The sequence below is a fragment of the Schistocerca gregaria genome, chromosome 4 (assembly GCF_023897955.1).
Source record: "Schistocerca gregaria isolate iqSchGreg1 chromosome 4, iqSchGreg1.2, whole genome shotgun sequence".
NCBI lineage: Eukaryota > Metazoa > Arthropoda > Insecta > Orthoptera > Acrididae > Schistocerca > Schistocerca gregaria.
In genome coordinates, this window is record NC_064923.1 from 602302052 (window position 1) to 602323712 (window position 21661).

The 21661-nt window shown below is 40.2% G+C and overlaps 1 protein-coding gene across 2 annotated transcripts in view; it reads right to left on the reverse strand.

The window, feature by feature from the left end:
* The window catches only part of LOC126268000 (uncharacterized), a 720479-nt gene that overhangs the window by 30412 nt on the left and 668406 nt on the right, over positions 1–21661 (reverse strand). For both annotated transcript variants that reach the window (XM_049973377.1, XM_049973376.1), the window contains exons 5-6: positions 7755–7817; positions 5015–5101 (exon numbers count right to left, since the gene is read on the reverse strand). In XM_049973377.1, coding sequence (XP_049829334.1) covers positions 5015–5101; positions 7755–7817 — 150 coding nt within the window. The remainder of the gene's footprint in view (positions 1–5014; positions 5102–7754; positions 7818–21661) is intronic.

Here is a 21661-nt window from a genome sequence, read left to right on the forward strand (position 1 = left end):
ACACAATTTTCAAACTCCAGAAAAGAGCCATAAGAATAATAACCAGAAATAGTAGTCGAGCTCATTGTAAAGATCTGTTCAAAACACTGGGAATTTTAACTGCTCCATGTGAACACATTTACCAGTCAGTTGTACACATCAAAAGTAACATTGGCAATTACTGCACAAACAGCTCTGTCCATGACCATGCAACAAGAGATAGACTCAACTTACATTTACCAAGAAAAAATAAACATAAAACTCAAAACAGCATTTTCTACCAAGGAATAAAACTGTACAATAAATTACCAAAAGAGATTAAAGAAATTTCAAAAATACACTTATTTAAGAAGGCAGCTAAAAAGTACCTGTTATGCAATACATTTTATACATTGAAGGATTACTTAGATAAAGCAGAGTAGGGGTTTGATAAAAAAATGTTATACAAACAAATAATAATAATAATGATGATTATAAAACATCCAATATTCCACATAACACCTTCACTTTGTTATTTTTCTTCTTTTTTCCTTTCTAGAGACACTCTCCCCTCAAGCTATGCATAGCACAATACTAACACCTCTTCCTCTTTCTGAGCTCAACATCTCACTCATTATGAAGGGATGCTGACTCAGTTTTTCAGGATAGCAAATGGGAACTTGCAGTACAGAAAATGGCCCAAGGATCACCTGTGTGTGTGTGTGTGTGTGTGTGTGTGTGTGTGTGTGTGTGTGTGTGTGTGTGTGTGTATGTAGTGAGTGAAGTGTTATGAAACAATGTGTGTATAGTGTGTGCAGTGACTGATAGTGAAATATGAGTGAATAGTGTGGCATTACATTATTTAATGAGTTATTTGTAAATAAATTATTGTATACCAGGAGTAAAATCTAATGATTGTCTCTAACTAGAAGTCTGTAAATATATGTGTATACGGATTAGCTTATTGTAAATTGATCTAAGCTTGTAAATACTTTGACATGTCCTATATCCTTGTAAAAAGAGATCTACGGATGAATAAAACTACTACTACTACTACTACTACTACTACAAGTGTTAAAGAAATTAAAATTAAGTTGTAATCATGAAAGAATGTGGATTCTGATAAACTCGAAAACCAAAAGAATAATAAAGATTACTATTTATACAACAATAAAAATAAAAAGTGCGAGACGAACTTGAATTTAACGTTGCCAGTAAAAGTGTTGAGGCAGATCCAAAAAAAATACATACAATGCATTAAAAAAATTAAACACATCGTTAGCGCTTAAATGGTAATGGACAGTTTGAAGGAAGAACTAACAGGATATGAGACTACAAACAGCAAGAGGGATTCTAAGCAGTATTAGTCACTTGTAAATAAAATTAAGAAAAAGGGTAAAATAGACAAATATAGAAACTGCCAAGAGAAACTGTATTAAGAAATTTTTATTAGGTATTTCAATGTTAGCTGAAATTTTAGGAAATGGTGAAATGAAGTCATCAATGTAGTAGGTAAAACGAAAGATGTTTTTTTAATTGCAGAAGACAGATTTGACCTTGACTTCATTGACATTATTAAAGCCATTAGGTTGTCAGAGAAAGAGTTCAATATGCAGCAACAAAAAACTTTTATGATGTGCCGAATGCCATAACATGCTTCACAGGTAGCGAAGCAAGTCGTAAATCATTTATCCTGACCAACTCCACAAATTTATAGCTAGAAATTGAGAACCAGAAGAAAAGGAAAGAAAAAAGCTAGCTGTTAAGTGCAGTTGCACTAGTAGTACTAAAACTGTCTTCATTAATGCTAACGCTAATCATGTATCGTGCATACCAACAAACCGACTCGTTCAACACCATTTCGATAAATGAATCCTTCAAATGACCCACGGAACTTGTTACTAAATCGCTCGAAGGGAACACAGGAGGCAATATTGACACTACGACTAAACTTAAAATGAAACACAATACTATGTTTTGTTGCTTTCATAGGCACTAAGAGAGTTTTCGACATTTTTAACTAGAATGGAGTCTTTAAAGTATTGAAAGTAGTGGTGATAAGACTCAAGGAGTGGCAACTTACCTACAAATCGCACAGAAAGTGACGAAAAGTATGAAAGGAAAGAAAGCAGTGTAAGAGTTATGTAACCTAGCCCTCATATTATTCACTCTCTACATTGAGCAAATAGTACAGGAGATCAGGGAAAATTTATGCAAGGGAATTAAATTTCACTAAGAATAAATAATAACTTCTAGGTTTGAGAGTTGCATCTTAATTATTTGACATATGGCAAAGGAATTGAAAGACAAGTTGAACAGAACGAATAGTGCGTTGTAGCAGAAAAGGCGATGCTGAGGAAATACGGTTAGGAAACGGGAACTAAAAGTGGTATTAAATACGTTTTAAAATTTGGGGATCAAAATAACAGACATTTGTCAGAGAAATTAAGTGTAAACTTGCAATAATAAGAAATTTTTTAAGAAAAAGAGAGATGTATGAATTTCAGACATTAGAAGTATTTTCTCAACGTACTTTTAGGAGTGTAACCTTGTACGGAAGTAATACGTGTTGTTGTTGTTGTGGTCTTAAGTCTTGAGACTGGTTTGATGCAGCTCTCCATGCTACTCTATCCTGTGCAAGCTTCTTCATCTTCCAGTACCTACTGCAACCTACATCCTTCTGAATCTGCTTAGTGTATTCATCTCTTGGTCTCCCTCTACGATTTTTACCCTCCACGCTGCCCTCCAATGCAAAATTGGTGATTCCTTGATGACTCAGAACATGTCCTACCAACCGATCCCTTCTTCTGGTCAAGTTGTGCCACGAACTTCTCTTCTCCCCAATCCTATTCAATACTTCCTCATTATGTTATCCACCCATCTAATCTGCAGCATTCTTCTGTAGCACCACATTTCGAAAGCTTCTATTCTCTTTTTGTCCAAACTATTTATCGTCCATGTTTCACTTCCATAGACGGCTACACTCCATAAAAATACTTTCAGAAACGACTTCCTGACACTTAAATCTATACTCGATATTAACAAATTTCTCTTCTTCAGAAACGCTTTCCTTGCCATTGCCAGTCTACATTTTATATCCTCTCTACTTCGACCGTCATCAGTTATTTTGCTCCCCAAATAGCAAAACTCATTTACTGCTTTAAGTGTCTCATTTCCTAATCTAATTCCCTCAGCATCACTCGACTTAATTCGACTACATTCCATTATCCTCGTTTTGCTTTTGTTGATGTTCATCTTATATCCTCCTTTCAAGACACTATCCATTGTGTTCAACTGCTTTTCCAAGTCCTCTACTGTCTCTGACAGGATTACGATGTCATCGGCAAACCTCAAAGTTTTTATTTCTTCTCCATGGATTTTAATACCTACTCCGAATTTTTCTTTTGTTTGCTTCACTGCTTGCTCAATATACAGATTGAATAACATTGGGGAGAGACTACAACCCTGTCTCACTCCCTTCCCAACCACTGCTTCCATTTCATGTCCCTCGACTCTTATAACTGCCATCTGGTTTCTGTACACATTGTAAATAGCCTTTCGCTCCCTATAATTTACCCCAGCCACCTTTAGAATTTGAAAGAGACTAATACGTGTATGACATGCAAATTTTTAAATAATGGTGTTATGGAAGATCGTCGAACATTAGGTAGGCATGTCAAATAACAAGTTAGGAGTGTGTAGTGTCGCTTTTGCAATATTCTCCATTATCGAGGCGAAACGTAAATAAAAATGACTGTATGTGACTCAAAATGAACTGCAAACATCGATTTATATGTGAAAGGTAATAACACTAACTGTAAAAATATTGTATGCAATTATAATGTGTAAGTAATTAAAAGAAGTATTATTTTCTTTGTAAGAGTATAAAACACAATGCAGTGCTCATTCTTCTGTCTAGTCTGTTCTGGTGTTAGCTGGAGTAAGGTACGCAAGCTATTGTGCTGCGCTAGCATTTGTTTCTGTCGTAACGTAATTGCAAATATTTAATGATGTAAACTGTGTCCTAGTAAGAATATATCATTATAAAGTGATCTCCGTCTGCTATTTCAAGAACCTACGCCACGTTTATCTTATGAAAAGAATATTTAATGAAAATTATTTAGCATGTTTCCAGCTGCTGCGGAGCGACCTCTAACTGTTAACAACTAGCCGCTATTACGCGGCACATTTAAAAATATTTTTTTCACAGCGCAATGTCTGATAGCCGAAGCGGAAGAAATTATGTAAAAATATTCAGTGAGGTTAATTGAAGGAATCCAGTGAAATAATTTTATTAAAACTTGTCTATTTTCTGTGATAGTAATAATTTCATTCCAGTGAGCTGGAGCTGAGTAATACTACGCTATTTCATTTACAGCAATTTGTAGGGAGCCTGGAGCTCGATATAACCGGATATAATACGTAATTGGCAACCTACGAAATTCATTATTTTGCTTATTATATCTCTTTTGTATTTTTTTGAAAGCTAAACCTAAAAACTAACTTCACTAAAAATCAATAACAGATCACGATCAATCAAAGGACCAACATATTTACTAAGAGAGTTTTTCCTCTAAATAAATAGTTACATTTTTAAGAGGTATAAGTGCTGAAACGATTCGTGAGACGCATCATTACGCATCAAGGAATATTCAGCCTGGTTACTGAACGCAGTGTTTGTATTGGTGGTTGTGGGGCAGGGCTCATGGAGGGGTGGTAAGAAATGTAGAGAAGACCAAGGCTTGATTACAAAGCAGGTTTAAGGGGATGTCGGTTGCAGTAGCTACGAACGGATGAAGAGACTTGCAGATGGTAGACAGGGTGGGTAATCACATTAAACCATTCTTTACACACATGCTACCATGGTAACAGCATCACGACACCTCTCTGCAGAATTTATAAAATGTAGCGCATTTTTATGAATCACACATTAATTGTTAAAATACATTTACAGCACTGCCGCCAATAATGAGACAAATCGTGCTTCTAAGTTTTATTTGAGCTGTCTCTCAATATTTCGTATAACTTCCGCACTAAGAGCTGCTGTGGTACTCACGTGTCGGATGCAGTGATCATCCGCGGCGGTCCCTCGGCCAGCCTTATACTCCTGGAACTGCGACACGACGCACAGCAGAGCGTACACCTGGCACACAAGATAACAGTAGGTATAAAAACACGTACTCAGTAACAACAGTTCTCACATGATGGGCAAACGCTACTGAGCAGTGAAGCCTAAGCAAAACAGCTGCAGCCTTAGCATAACATATACCGGATCAAGTTGGCATTTGTTGCATTAGAAAATGTAGCTAGTAACTGGGTTCGAGTGGCACATAGACATTTGCAGTGGAACAGAAGAAAAATAAGATGTTCATGAATTAAGAAGTATTTAGTAGAAATAAATTAGCATAACAGGATATACCGGTTGCAACTAGACTTTGTGTTTATTGACTCTGTGTTTAGTCTGTAAAACAGATATTAAATATTGTTTGTATGTATGAGTTACTAAACGTCTGATGATGAGCTATTGCTGTGGGTTGCTGTGGGTTTTCAATGTATGTCAAATATGTGCTAGTTGGGTTAGTTGTTCAGAATTATGATAATGTTAAGGATAATTAACTGTTTATCATGCTCTATAGTCTAAGGAAACCGTGGTCTATGTACTTGCCAGCCAGCTCAGCTACGTAGCACCAGGTGCTAGCAGTGTAGCCTTAGCCTCTCGAAATTTCTGCAATGTGCCATCTTTTACGGAGGGCAGGGCATTCTAGTGTTGTGATGACAATGCGAAATAGTAGCTAGCGCGCGAGAGAAGTAGTGTGGTAGACTCGATCGAGTGAACATGTAATGAAATAGTTGTTAGCCATAAATACACAAAGTTCAGTTGTAATGTGTTTAGATGCGCACTGAGGGAAATATTTAGTTGAAATAGCAATGTTGGATCATGCTTGTTCTTTCTGGATTACATGGAGTTTAAAATTCCACAGTTTCTTCAAAGAAATGAGTGTGATACCGTTAGCCGTGTTTTCCATTGTTTGAAAATGAATAAATCTACGTAAATGACGTCACTTTTTATTTCAGGACAAACTGACCATCTCCTATAGTTAAACACACACACACATACACACACACACACACACACACACACACACACACAAATAAACACCCATTCTCTCACACGGCAAAACGCAAAATTCAAATTATGATTACTTCGTCTGCGATGTTGGGAATAGATACACAGCACTCGAGAAACAAATGCAATGGGAAAAAGCCAATACTGAGTGCTAAATATGAGTGGTTACCGCTGAACGTATGTGAAGTCGTCTAAACATAAAATTAAAGTCAATTACGAACAGAAACCAAATGAAGTTGAAAGAGAAGTGGGATTCCACAAGCTGGGGATAAGGGTAATGTTGATACTGAAATCGAGCATTTTATGACTATAACCTCCGCTAATAAACGGAGAACAAACAGGTTTTCTTCAAAATATGTGTAAATAGCAACAAACGCTATAAGTATCAGCTACAAAACATCGCATTCGGAAGCAAAACAACTTTTAACATTTTAGAAAAGAAAATGTGACAATGTATTTTATATGTATTATGTTTGTAGAGCCATAAATCTGGAGGAAAACGAAGCACAGTGAAACTCTTTGTCTTTTTTCATACACGTAAGAAGGAAAATACAATACAAGACTTGTTTAGTAATAGGTCTCGCAACAGAACAGGTCCTGCAACAGACACGATGCTAACAGAAAAAGAAGACCTTTATCTAAACAAGAAAACTTAGTGTCGGTAAACCCTTTTTTTCTTTCTGCTAAAGAGTAAATTTATTAATCTGTTTCCCTGTAGTTGTGCAAGATCATTAACAATTTTTGCAGCGTTTTCTTTACTTTTTATAAACAAAACATACCGGGACTGAAATTGTTTGACAAATGTGTTGGAAGCGTAAAAGAATCTTCGGAGATACAGGGTAATCTATTTCCTCCTACCAGTAGGTTTCATGCAACTCGCAGTGTCTCCAAACACCATGTCCAGGATTTTCATACTCTCTCTCTCTCTCTCTCCCACTACGCCTTAAATATTACTCCTAAAGAAAAACGAACACGACCATTTTGTAAAAAAAATTTATGTTGTTGAATTTTTTACTGGAATGCGTTTTCGCTAGAGGCCATAGTTTCCGAATTATTCGAGAAAATCGTAGAAACGTGACCTTCAAATGCGTTTTCCTTTAATAACTCCAAAACGATGGCGTCCAGCGAAAACGAATCCCAGTAAAAATGGAAGTACATAAATTTCGTACAAAAAGGTCTTGGTCATTTTTTCATGTTGGGGTTTTGTTTGCACAGAGCAATGGGGAGCACACGAAAATTTCGCTCATGGTGTTTGAAGGCGTTGCGGAGTGCATAAGGCCAAGCGTTAGGGGGAGCTGAATCACCGTGTATAGCACTTCACACAGGAATTTTAGCCTCCTGAAATTCAAGCCAAATCGTCTGTTATGTTTCATATGTGGCTGAACACTTTCCAAAGCGCACTTTGAATTTCACCAAGCATTGGTTCATAGCAATAACTGTCATTCAACAAAGCAGTTAAGATCCAGTGATGCAAAACGAAAACAGCTTGTGATACAGCCAAATAACAAAGCGAAAGAAGATACAAAAGATGTAAAGGCAGTACGTGCGGTAGCAGTAGCTATGAAATGTATGCATGAAATATTATTTTGCACTATAATAGCAATAAAGTATGCATAGTGGCCCAGATATCTACTGTTGTCGGCAGTATAGAAATAATTACAATACTCACGTTGAGTGTGATGAGGAAAAAGTCGATTGTGAAGAGAAACGCAGTGAGTGGATTGAATGTAAGCTGTAAAGAAGAGAAAATACATAATTTAGAATTAAAGAAGTATGTCATCTCACAATATCTACAGACAGCACCTAAAAATAATCACGTAGTGAATAATTATCATGTTCTTTGTGCATCAGCAGCTATTTATTCAAATTAAATTGTAAGAAAATAGTTGTTAATTATTATTAGTTAAACTACAAATTTCGCACCAGAACAACGAGAATTAGCTGAGAATCCGAGTACAGGTTATCACGAGACCGCCTCCAGGTTCCTGATACGTCCTGAAAATGTGGCTCCAATTTTGTATATCGATTTGATTATATTTTGGAAACATTTGCTGTCGCAACTCGGCATGTGCCAGAAACAGTAGATAAATAACGGAGCGTAACTCCTCATATTCTTATTACAGTGGCCATTGCTTTTCATTCCTTGTTATTCCTTGCTGGTGATGTCTGTTGACATTAAGCAGAAATCCTTTGTTAAAGAGTGTACTGTTTCCCTTGGTCCGTATGACACTCAAGGTGTCAACATGTTCGACTCCGTTGGAATTATTGTGCTCCACGACCATGATGTAATCCAGAACAGGTGAACGTCGTTATCGGCCGTAGTATCATATGATGATATTACGAATGATGCTGACCTTCGTTCTGTACTACACGCAGGTTGAGTTCGATATGGTTGCTCGGTAAGATGAAGATAATGCAGTTGGCACTGATTTGGTGACATCATCTTTACTGTATTAGAAAATCACCTATGTAGATTGAAACATGAGTTCAATAAACAGCCAAATTCTGAAACTCAGCTCGCTAAATGTCTGCGTCGCATGTGAAATAACAAAGCCCAAGTCGATAACGTGATATTTAACTCCCCGAAAGAATTCGATTCAATTTAGAACTGTTTCGTTGAGAACAATACACGAACTTATGTGTATCAGTTGGCCTTGATGACTGAGGTGAGGACTCGCTGCTTGAGAGAACGCAGCAATGCTGTGTGTGGTTCTAACTGGAGCGAAATTACCAGTAGCAAAATAGCTTCGGCAGTACCCCACAGCAATGTTATAGGGCACTTCTGTCTTCCGTACACATAAATAATGTAGTGCATAACACAGAAGGATTTATGACGTTGTCAGTGGGTTATGGTGTAGTATGGAGTAAACTGGCGTCCCATGTGAACGTCAGTCAAATGCAACATTGTCTGCAGAAGATCGAGGGTTGGTGCAAAGACTGTCAATAGGGCTGCATCATAAATAAATGTGTTGTATTGCGTATACACAGGTAAAAAGACAGGCTGTCCTTCGTTTACAATATTGGCGATAAATCGCTTAATACAGTAAGAACCGTGCTATGTCTGAGAGTAATCGTTGGAAGCGAATCAACTTATAATTATCACTTCATCTAGCTGTAGGAAGAGTAGAGTGTCATTGGAGGAGAACTGAGGAAATGTAATTCATTCATGAAAGTTGTTACTCATAGAATACTTGGTAGACAGGTACTTGAATGTTGAAAGTGCTTCTCGGGCCTCACCAGGTAGGATTAATAGAGGACACAGAGAAAATCCAAAGAAGTGAGCAGCAATTCTTCACGGATTCGTTAAGTAAACCACCAGAGTGATCTACTGTTTGTAATATCGTTTAGATAATGAAACCAGTATACAAGTCACTTTCTCAACGTGAACGATGGCCGGAAGAAAAAAGTACTTGGCATCCTCCACTCAAGGGAAAAAAGGAAGACCTTTTACAGAATGAAGAAAGAGTGGAGGAGGATATGCAAGGAAGAAATTCGAAAGAAGATTTACAAACGTTTATGTATTGTAATAAGTGTCACAATAGGCTTGGTAGTGAAGTCCTCCAGTTTAGCGATTCATCATTGCTGACATGTTGTGGTTTGTGTATATCTTACTGCATCACATTCATTGCATCTCAAACCACTGATGGTACTTTTGCAGGTAATGCACGACGTCAGGCTACCGAGTAACAGGGAACAGAATTTAAGAGATTACTGTTCTGTCTGTCGAAATGTCCTTTGCACGCAACTGATCAGCTAAATTGCGCAGTACTGAATGGAAACCGTTTCACATAGAAGGGGCAGTTTCTGACGGTATCGTTTACGAACTAGAAATATGACATATATGGCCGTCTGTAAGTTAATTTCTGTTTACTATTTTGGATTCATATCAAGCTTACCGTGTTGGCTGTACTTTAAAATTAATTTTTGTTTGTTTACTAAATAAACAAGTACAGAATTGACATTGATTTTTCCGTTTATTTGGTGTTTGCTATCACTTCTTTATCTTCCAGTAACCGAGTAAGTCACTAACACTGGACCTGTCCACGGTCTGACCCAAATCACGTTACGAAACACAAATATAATCGATAAGGGCTACTGGAAATTCCTGCACTTTCAGCATACAAACTTCTAGCAACGGTCAGTATCGTTAGAATATCCTGTCGCCGCTATTCGTGGTTCCCCACGCTTTCACTGCGTTGTGCCAAGGAAACAGTCTGGAGGATAAGCGGGAGCAAAACAGAACATACACATTCAGTTTGGAAGAAGGACAGTTTTACGTTTCCTCTGTTTGCTTTAAACTCACAGTCCGACAACTAAGCGTAACAGGTTGTACGAGAGAAGTGATTATGACCGGAGACTATGAAACGCCTTTCACGTGAAAGCTGCAGCAGCGTGGGTGTAACTTCACGATGTGGTGTAATTCCTGTTGGAAAGTTACTTCCATTTGTTTCATATCTTAATGCTACATTACCCGGTAGCAGCTACCAGAAGTCAGCGCGAAGCGGAAACACGGCGCGTAACAGAGCGGCACGCGACTTGCAAACTAGCAGCGAGATACGAAGCGGTAGTTTGTGTAAGGAACTGAAAATTACGAGACATCTCGCGCAACTAAACAAAGGAGTCCTTGAAGTGTGTGCTAGGGAGGGAGCGAGATAGTGCAGGCGGCGAAAGTGCCTCCTATTCGGTGCTAATTCTTAATAGTTGGCAATGCTCTCCATTATTAGTTTGGTAAATCAATTGCATTGTTCTGTGTGTTTCCTACGTACGCTTATATATCCGCAGCTCTATGTCTTACTAACGTGAAGAATTTAGTTTTCAAGCTAACTTTAATGACAGTCGCTCGTAATACCAGCGGACAACGAAAGCACTAGAGGATTTACGGTACCAATGCCAATTTGAACTATCACTCCTATGGAAACAACGTATAAGGTTGTGAAAAGAGTGTAAACTCTGACGTACACCTCTAAACAATGAATACAACCTACCGATAACGCGATATCACTTTCAATTAGTAATTAGAGATGGAAAGATAGATTGAGCGCAGTTGAAAAGGGTGGAGCTACTCGGAAGTAACACAAGTGAGTATGGAACAAGTACATGAACTTTAAGTCACATGCTACAGGGCCTCAAACTACAGTCAATCATACTTTACAGGTCCGATTTTTGCAGAGATTAAGGTTTTCCTCGTACGTTACATACATGACATAGTAATATGAAGACACAGAAATTTTGAGGTGAATGCGATGAACTGCCGCTCTGTTGACACATTGGCGTCATACACAGGAAAACTGCATCAGCGTCAAGTAGCTGGATTGCTGAAAATCTTTAACAAAATAAGAAATACTAAAGTGGAAGGTATCTGCTACGTAACCTAACAACAAATGCAACGCAAGTGTAAAGATCACTCCGCCCATGACAATATGGTTAATGATTTCAGGATAAAGGCTATTAGTAGTTCCAGGAAAAGATGTGAATTTATAAATACGTGAAATCTAAATGCATCAGAGACTCAACATAATTAAAAGCTGTTGGTGTAGTGGGTGATCAAAAAGTCAGTATAAATTAGAAAACTTAATAAACCACGGGATAATATGGATAGTGAGGTAAAAATAGATACACATGCTTGGAATGACATGGTGTTTTATTAGGAAAAAAGAACAAAGTTCGCAAAATGTCTGACAGATGGCACTGGACAGCAAAACGTCAGGAACTGCTACCGTGACGGCTGAGAAGTACGCCTATATGTTACAGAATCGCATCATCCCCAGCCTGCATGATAAACACCTGCTGGAACGTACGATGTTTATGCAGGATGGCGCTCCACCACATACTGATAGACGCGTGAAAGAACTCCTACACGCGTCATTTGGTGATGATCGTGTACTCAGCCACCACTTTCGTCATGCTTGGCCTCCCAGCTCCGGAGACCTCAGTCCGTGCGATTATTGGCTACTGGGTTACCTGAAGTCGGAAGTGTATCGTGGTCGACCGACATCTCTAGGGACGCTGAAAGACAACATCCGACGCCAGTGCCTCACCATAACTCCGGGCATGCTTTACAGTGCTGTTCACAACATTATTCCTCAACTACAGCTATTGTTTAGGGATGATGGTGGACATATTGAGCATTTGCTGTAAAGAACATCATCTTTGCTTTGTCTTACTTTGTTATGCTAATTGTTGCTATTCTGATCAAATGAAGCGCCATCTGTCGGACATTTTTTATCGTTTGTATTTTTTTGGTTCTAATAAAACCACATGTCATTCCAAGCATGTGTGTCAATTTGTACCTCTCTATCTACATTACTCCGTGATTTATTCAGTTTTCAAATTTATACTGACTTTTTGATCACCCGGTATATATTTTAGCCTTGGTAGACGTGACATTGAATCGGAGTTATTAACATCTCTTCCGAAGTTCATCTCAGAATCACAAAAGAAATAGCATTAGAAATCGCCTGACAACATAGTCGATGGTGTGAAAAGCTGCCTTGTATGGCACTCCATTTACAGATGACTAAGCAAAGAGACAAAATCATACTACTACTTGTTCTGAAGCAACTGAGAGTGTGAACAATGGTTCAGAATTCCGCATGTGAAATACGGTTTAGAAAGAGAACACGAAAAATACACGACTTGAGTAATATTCTGAAACCCAACTGGATGCGTGCAACTGTGCCCCACCGTTACATCGAAAGTTGCTGATGGAATGCATCCTTATTAAACACAAGACTAATTTCTCAATTACTGCTAACTTCATCGTATTGCTCGGGGCAGAAGGCAAGACGAGAGTGCCTTTTGCTTCAGTTCACGATGTAACCGAAACGAATCCTGCCATCTCGCTTGCCGGCTCCGGTCAATAACCTTGAAGTCCCTTGTTCATGGCAAAGATCTTTAGATCATAGGCAGCTTTTATTCACTGTCAGTGAACAACAAGTGACTTACACTATGTGTCTTTCAAAAGGCGTTCGTTCCGGAATAGCCATCCTTCAACAGCCCTTTCCGACGAGGACTACTTGCCGAAGGAGGCAGCAGCTCGTACAATGTATTCAGACTTGATTGATACGGTTTCGCGGAGTGTAGGACTACAGGCAAGTGGAAATGGTACTAAGTACAGAATGACAAGAGTTATTGCATATTAGGTGGTACTGAATATTACAGGTAACATAAATAAAGAAGCACGGGATGTAAAATTCAAGAAAGAAAAATAGCAGAATCTGTCATACATTCAGGAGTGAGAAACTGTAGAAAAAGAAATGAATTTGATAGACAATGCATGAAGAATGTAGGACTCTGAGGAGCTACGGAAACCAAAATACAGTTGGATGACAAGCTTTGTTGTTAGTTTTGAATTGATTTACACGCACTGAAAGGAAATGAATCAATCGGTGGATGAAAATAGTTAAAACGAAGCTGCTAATCGGTAACGTATTTTGAGTCTGGGATGTAATATATTCTTCGCTGTAGTTGTCTTGCGTAGACACTATGGAATGCGGAAGCAGAGGTGGGAGAAACAGGACGAGACACGAAAACGGATGAAATGAGGCGAAATGTTTGTGGGATGCAGGTAAATGGCAGGAATTGGAATGTGAAGCTACAAAATGTATAAATGATACGCGTGAAACATGTCAAGAGTTGAAACAGATCTGAAGGGAAATCTATTGAGCATACAAGAAAATAACAAACATTTATGCAGACACCAACGAGAAACTATATATCCCATGATGACGTGTATATAGGATGTCAGAATCAGTCTGTAAAGCTCATAAGCTTGTTGCAGGTAGATTGTGATGAGAAGTAGTTGTTCAGAAAAATTCGATACGTTGCACCATTTGCTAGTTAATCAGTTGTTAGGTTAGGCATTCGGGACGAAGTGCGGAAATTCAAGCGATCAGGCAGATGCAATTAGTAACAATTGTTCTCATATTGTAGATGATGGCCAACGAGACCGCTCAGCCTTTGGCTCGGGTTTGATGCTTAATGCCATTCAATTTACGTGCCGCTCTTTTGTTCGATACGAAGAAACCAAACGAAGAACGCGTTTGGCGACACCATCTCTGGCAGGATGCTTGAATTTGCACGCGCAACGTTCTGAATGGATAAATTCCATGCCAGTTAACTTGGAAACGGCCCAAAGTATCGAATTTTTTGTGATAAATTATTTCTCAGCACAAACTACTCTTCGAAAATAGTGCAAGCTTTTCTGACTGTTTCCTACCATCCTGCAGAAATAATTCCATACACTGTTATGCTCATGGACATACAGTTATGTTAACTTATTTGAGCAGAAATATATGATTGTCATCAACCCACAGAAGTCGATCATCATTTAATATTTGCATTTTTAAAATTTTCTCTCAGATTGTGATGTAATAATGCTTTTCGGAAACAAGAAGGAATATGAAACAAGACAAGCTACTTGTCTCCTCAGATAGGCATACAGGATACCGGTCTTCGCCGTATTCATGGGAACAAACGAACGCGAGAACCTGTTGGAAATATAGAGGCAAACGTTAAATCTGTCTCTCTAACCATCACCTAAGTCATTCCGAATCATCTGGAAGTTAGTTACATCGTGTCTACATGAATTCGTTGAGCAAAAATTGACAGATGTTCACGACATGCCTGCTGCCAAAATCAGATGCGTGGGCAGTCAAAAATGCACATGGGATAGAGAATACAAACAATACGAAGAGATTTTATGGTAGCAATATTGGTTTAGGGCCAAGCAGTGCATCATTTATAAGGCTCAAGAAAGACTATAAGCAGCATCAGGTTATTAGGAATAAAACGGAAGAAGCAGAAGAAATTGTAGGATAAGCAGAAGAAGGCATAATATGTTAAAGAAGAAACAAAGAAGCAGATCATCATTGAGAAAACAAGTGGGTGCAAGAAAAGAGAAACGAAACAGAGAGATTACTCTTGCTTATATAGGGATAGTCACATGAAAACGATATGGGTGGACAAATAGTAAGTAAACGGATTATTGTTTGCAAAATAATGGCCATAGTTGTTAATGGTTTTATCCCACTTTGAGACAAGCCGATCAGTGTCTTCATGAAAAAATGTCTGCTTTTGCTTAAGCAAACATGATTGTATTCAGGTGCGCACTTCTTCGTCCGAAGCAAATCGACGGCCACCAATGTCTGTCTTCAGGGTTGCAAAAATATGGATATCGCATAGGGAGAGATCGGGACTGTATGGAGTAAGTGTAAGGGCTTTCCTGTGAAACTTCTAGAACGTAATCGATACAACTTTGACAACATGAGGTCGGGCATTGTACTGCACAAGAATGATGTCGCCCATCAATATTCCTAGGGGTTTGGACTCGGTGGCGAACTTCAATTTTCGCAACGTGTCCACGTACAGTTGAGTTGCACTCTAATTGTACCGCCGTGTTTCAGAAACTCAAAGAGTAGTAGTGGGCCCCTGGAGTCACAGAAAAAGATCGTCATGACTTCCTCGGGGGCAATTAGGCTGTTGAAATTTCGCAGGGAAGTAGTTCTATATCTTCCATGTAGTCCTGATCTCACCCCATACGATTTCCATATTTTCGCGGCCGTCGATTTGCTTCGCGTTGATTTCCTTCAGACCAAGAGCTGCACACGTGAGTGTACATGAATGTAATAATGTTTGCGGAGGCAATGGTAGACATTTCTGCATGAAGGCGCTGATCGTCTTGTCTCAAAGTGGGATAAATTAACATTTATGGCGATTTCTTTGGAAATAATTAACAGTGCACTTACTTTCATTTGATGGCCGCTTATGATTTGATGTAAGGCCTATCATTGACTTGATTTCTATTAAAATTAAAAATGTGTAGAAGAAGTCAGTTTACAGATTACACATGGATGATTCTTTACGAAAAGGTGTTATTATTCGTGCTATCAATTTACTAGAAACGTTATCGAGCACGTCATATACGTACAGGGTGGTCAGAAACAGTCTGAAAAGTCCGTAAGGATGATGAAAATTGTGTTTCAATGATAAATAACTGTTATGAAATAAAATTCGATACATTGCCCGTTTCTGACTAAATTAGCATTGTACTTAGCCAATCAGGTTGTCGCGTGCGCAAAATCAAATCCGAGTCAGCGTCACTAAACGTGTTCCCTTTTCGGTTCCCTCAGACCGAATACATATAGCTCTTGCTCACCAAGTTTAAATTTATCACTTCCGAAAGAAGCAGATTTTACCCTTTCTAGTGCCACTATATAGGAAAACAGAATGATGAATGTTACGTTGAACAACTGTAATCTGAGCTTTTACATTAGCTCCTTAAAATACTGGCAATATGTCAGTATATATTACTTAGGGCCTATGTACCCCAATGGTACTCAGTGAAACAAAAGAATACTAGTAGTAGGAGCGCAATGAATCGAATTTTTTCTTACCATTTATTTCCAAGGACATTCTACCACCAACATCGTTACAAGCTTTTCAGATGGTTCCTGACCACCCTGTATATCGCGAACAGCAGTGGACATGTCGCATTCTCTTGAGGTAGAACGAATGTTGTATTCGCCGTTGGCGATTCGTAGCATTGAAATTTAACTTCATTGGTAAACCTTTTGGCTTTCAAAGTACAACCCTTGAGATGACCAGCTTAACCCGCAGAACAGGACACATAGTTTAATTTGTGGGAAGGGGTTAAAATAAGGGGCTGGCAGTTACACTGGAACATAAAACTTTATTATTTGATCAAACATTAAAAGAGACAAAAAGATTTTTTCTTTAAATACACACTTTTAATCTTCGGGACTTAATTACCGACTAAGGGCCACTTTCATTTAAAAATGACTGAAGGCCAATAACTTAAAGCGCAAGCATATCAGAAATTTAAAAGGCCATCCTTATCTTACAACAGTTATTTGTTTAGGCTGAAGGGCCTAAGAATCTGAGATTTTCAGAGCAAACAATTTCTATTCAAAATCTGCTGCAAGCCAAACACTTAAGGCCAAACAACATTATAATTTATTTTTTAAAAAAAACAAGGTCTTACGTGAAACAGTTCTTAATTAGGCGAAACTCAACTAAAGCAGAAATTTAAAAGGCAAAGACTTATCTTAAAACAGTTCTTTAGTTAGGCTGAAGGCCCAAAGAATCAGACTCTTCAGGAGCAAGTATCTTAAATTCAAATCGGCTGCAGGCCTAAAACTTAAAACTCCATAATATTAATTTTGTTTTCAATACCAAAGGCCTTACGTGAAGCAGGTCTTTAGGCTGAAGGCCCTTCAAACTCAAAATTGGCTGAGGGCACAACACTTAAAATTCAACAACATTAAAGTTTCTAAAATGGCAAAGGCCTTACGTGAAACAGTTCTTTGAACTAGGCTGAGGACCTTAAGAGCAGAAACTCAAAATCGGCTGAACGGCCAACGCTTAAAATTCAACAACATTAAAAGCTTTAAAACGCCAAAGGTCTTGCGTGAGACAGTTCTTTAAATTAGGCTGAAAGCCTAGAGAATCTTACACCTTAAGAGTAAAACAACATTAATTTTAAAAAAATCGGCTAGAATCCATACAAGTACAAACAACAACAACAAATTAAAAAAAGGCAGTACACCCAAGGGCACTCAGAAGTTCGAGGGTCTGCCTGGAATGCAAACACTAACGCTTGCTTAGGTGAGACAGCCAGTCGGGCCAACGATTCACGATCCGATGACAACCCAACCGACGGACAGTCAATGGACCCGCCGACAGGATAACTTCCACCTTACCCGACCAAAGCACAACAGGAAGTTCAACGGAACAATGTAGAAGATATTTGCGCCCACAACCAATCATACATGGAGCTGTCAAAATACACACCGTGCTTGGCAGCAACAACACGATGAGGAAACTACACTGCCTGATTTTTACGTCAACGGCCAGGGCAGATAACCGGAACGTTCATGGTCACAAGGCAGAAGATTCCGCTTGTGCACTTCAGTAATGGTTCAAATGGCTCTGAGCACTATGGGACTTAACACCTGAGGTCATCAGTCCCTTACAACTTAGAACTACGTAAACCTAACTAACCTAAGGACATCACACACATCCATGCCCGAGGCAGGATTCGAACCTGCAACCATAGCGGTCGCGTGGTTCCAGACTGAAGCGCCTAGAACAGCTCGGCCAGACCAAATACAGTGACACCGGAGGGTGGCCAGAATTTTCCGACTTGAAAACCACGTTGTTCCTCGCAGGGGTATTCCAACAGCCGACAACGAACTCCAAAGGACACAATGTGAACAGTCCTGATTTGCCGGTAGATTAAATCAAAACTCAACTTTCGTATCCAGGGTCGGTAAGCCACGGACCTCGTAGCAATTTGAACAGCCTTATACACTTCGACACAGCATTGAGCCCCCCAGCGGCCCTGACCAGACTACGTCCCGCGGGGAATTCCTTCGTGTTCCACGCCAACCGACCGACTTCCCAGGCCCGGAAACGGCGAAAGGACCAAATATACGTCGGCCGATGAGACGACCAACCGAAAGACCAACCAAAAGTCGTCCCGCTCCAATCTTCCTCCGTCGGAGAGTTAACGTGTGTCGCCAGCGGTCAGAGAGCACTTGCTGCCGGCGCCTTACCAGCTCTCTGTCCCCCACTCCACACTCCTGCTGCGTCTCGACTGCACTGCTGGTCCATGCCGAACTTATTCAGACACACGATGAGCCAGAAATGCTATGAGTGGCTCCAGAGATGTTACGACAGTTCACTTATCGATACGCGCTGCTGCTGCCGCTCACAGGCAAGTAAGGTAGGAAGTTTGTGACGCCACTAAATAGAATAAGAAACGAGGCAGCGGTACCGTAAGAGAAGATGACAAACTTTTGGGGTAAACGCGAGCCTTGCACGGCTCAGCCCTGAATGCCCATACTTGTCCGCAAAGAGGATTAAATTTATATTTTCACAGCTGGTCGTTACAAATGGAAGAACATGAAAGTGGTATGCAGCAAATGTAAATGCCATGAAGTGGCTGTGCAAATGGTTTCATCGGAACCGCTCAAAATACGAATAACTAACGCCACATATAAGAAAATATCACACAGCGGCTTTATCATTTAGAAATTGCTTATGAGTGTCGATTTCTTGTGGTATGAACGTGTTAAGCTTCGTGTAAGAATGAGAAACGTCTACTGCCACGAGTCGGTAATCGACCGTTGTAGCGGCTGTGGCTTATCGGCCCGCGATATTACTACTTGAGATGACTGTCGCGCGAATATGAAATCTGTCGGCTGTTCTGCATGCAAGACCTCCCACACGAGTAGCGTCCGAGAGGACCATACGGTCACACAAAGTGCCTTGAGTTAGGAAACGGGCTTGCGTGCTAGTAGACAAGTAGGCCTATTAAAGCGAGCAGTGGGATTACGCGTTACAAGTTGTCAACCCGTCGACCATTGTTGCACCTTCTGTTGACACACGAGAAGAGGGAGTCACGCTGACAAATGATAGTACTGGGCAAAGGAGTATCGTCTTGTCGTCTCTTCACTGTCCCGGCAATGCACACAGAATCCTGATGATCAAATCAGTGTGTGGAGGCTCTGAGCAGAAGGAACGCTGCCACATTGCATACGTCATCGTCTGCATATTCATCTACACCTACATTGGTCAGTATGTTCACCTTCGGAACGGATAACAGGGGCAATGCGTCGTGGCATGGATGCAATGAGGCTGTGGTAGGACAGTGGTGGAAGTTTCCACTACATCTACACACACAAGACACGTAATTCCTGTAAATTGCGGGAATGGATGCTATGAGCACTGGCGCGACATTAAATCACGTCCCAGATGTGTTCTTTCTGGTTCAGATCTCGTGAGTTAGGGGGGCCAGCACATCATCTGGAACTTACCACTGTGCTGCATCACATTCCTGGCCTTATGAAGAGGCGTCCTATCTTGCTGAAAAAATGGCACTGTCGTCAGGAAACATGATCGTCATGAAGGGGTGTACGTGGTCTGCAGCCTGTGTACGATACTCCTTGGCAGTCATGGTGCATTTCACGAGTTGCACTGGATCCAAGCATGCCCACATTAATGTTCCCCAGACCGCAACACAGCCACCGCAAGCTTGTCTTCGTCCCGCAGTACAGACGTCAACGAACTGTTCCCCCTGCTGAAAGACGACGGATTCGCGCCCTCGCTTCGGCATGATATAGAAGATCTCGGGATTCATTAGACCATGCAACAATCACCCACTGGTCCAGCGTCCAGTGCCGATGGTCACGTGCTCATTTCAGCAGTAGTTCCCGATGTCGTGGTGTTAACACTCACACAAACATGGGACGTCGGCTACGGAGGCCCGCCGTCAGATGTGTTCGCTGCACTGTGTGCTCAGAAACACTTGTACTCCTCTCAGCATTAATGTTTGACGTTATTTCCAACACATTTCACCACCTGTCCTATTTCACCAGTTTCCCTAGCCCACGACGTTCGACATCCGTAATGAGGACTGGACGCCCAAGACGTCTGGACGTGGTTTCACATTGGTTTCTTTACGTGCTAAAGACACTCACCACAGCACTCCTCAAACAATCGAGAAGGCGTGCAGCTTGCGAAACGCTCGTGTCGCTGCCCTTGGTCAGTCTCAGATAGCTAGCGCATCTTCCCCATTCTACAAGCGGACAGCACGCTCACTGGTACTGCAAGAACCGTGTGTGTCTCTGACTAGAAGCTATCTTTCGCCAGTTGAGGCTGCTATCACCTGGGAGGGTCAATATCAATACTAGGTAGGTGGTCACAAAGTTCTGGCTGTTCACTGTATTATCCTCAAACCAACTTATAGTGTGTAGCGTAGGGTACTTCGTGTACAGCTGCCACTTCCACTTTTTCTTGTTCCAGTCGCTTATGGTTCGTGAGGAGAACGACTGTTGGCAATCCTGTGTGTTGACTGAATCTCTCTACTTTCATACTCTTTCCGCGAGGTATACGTAGGTGGAGCCAATATTTTGTTTGACTCTTCTGGAAACGCACACTCTAAGAATTTTAACAGTAGACCTTACCGTGAAGCAGAATGCCTCTCTTGCATCGTCGGTGAGTGGAATGGACTGAGCATCTGCGTGACCCTTTCGTGCTTGCTAGATGACAAGTGCTGCTCTTCTTTGAATCTTCTTCATGAGTCCTATGTGGTGCAGATCCCAGGCTGACTGGCAGTATATTAGTATAAACTGAACGAGTGTTTTGTGAGCTACTTTAATTCTTTATTTAATACATTTTCTGAGGATTATTTCAGCTAATTTTTTATCATGAGTACCAAATGGAACTCCCTGCGTCCACTATCAGCAGCTCTTCCTGTATTTCGCTACAATTTTTTACCGCTGTGACTTCTATGTGTGAAATTGCATCATCCGCAAAATGTCTCATGGAACACCCGATATTATCTACTAGGTCACTTGTTTATGCGGTATTGCTGTTGAGAGTTGAAAGAGTAGAAGCGCAAATATTTCTATTGGACACTCGGGACAGAGTACTGAACAAAATTACACCAGTATTTACGTCATTTGCAGACCAATAACTATCGATATTTAGAGTGACATGTTTTTTAGCTTGTTAGCAGCACTTGACTACATGTGTCAAAAGCAAGCCATTAAT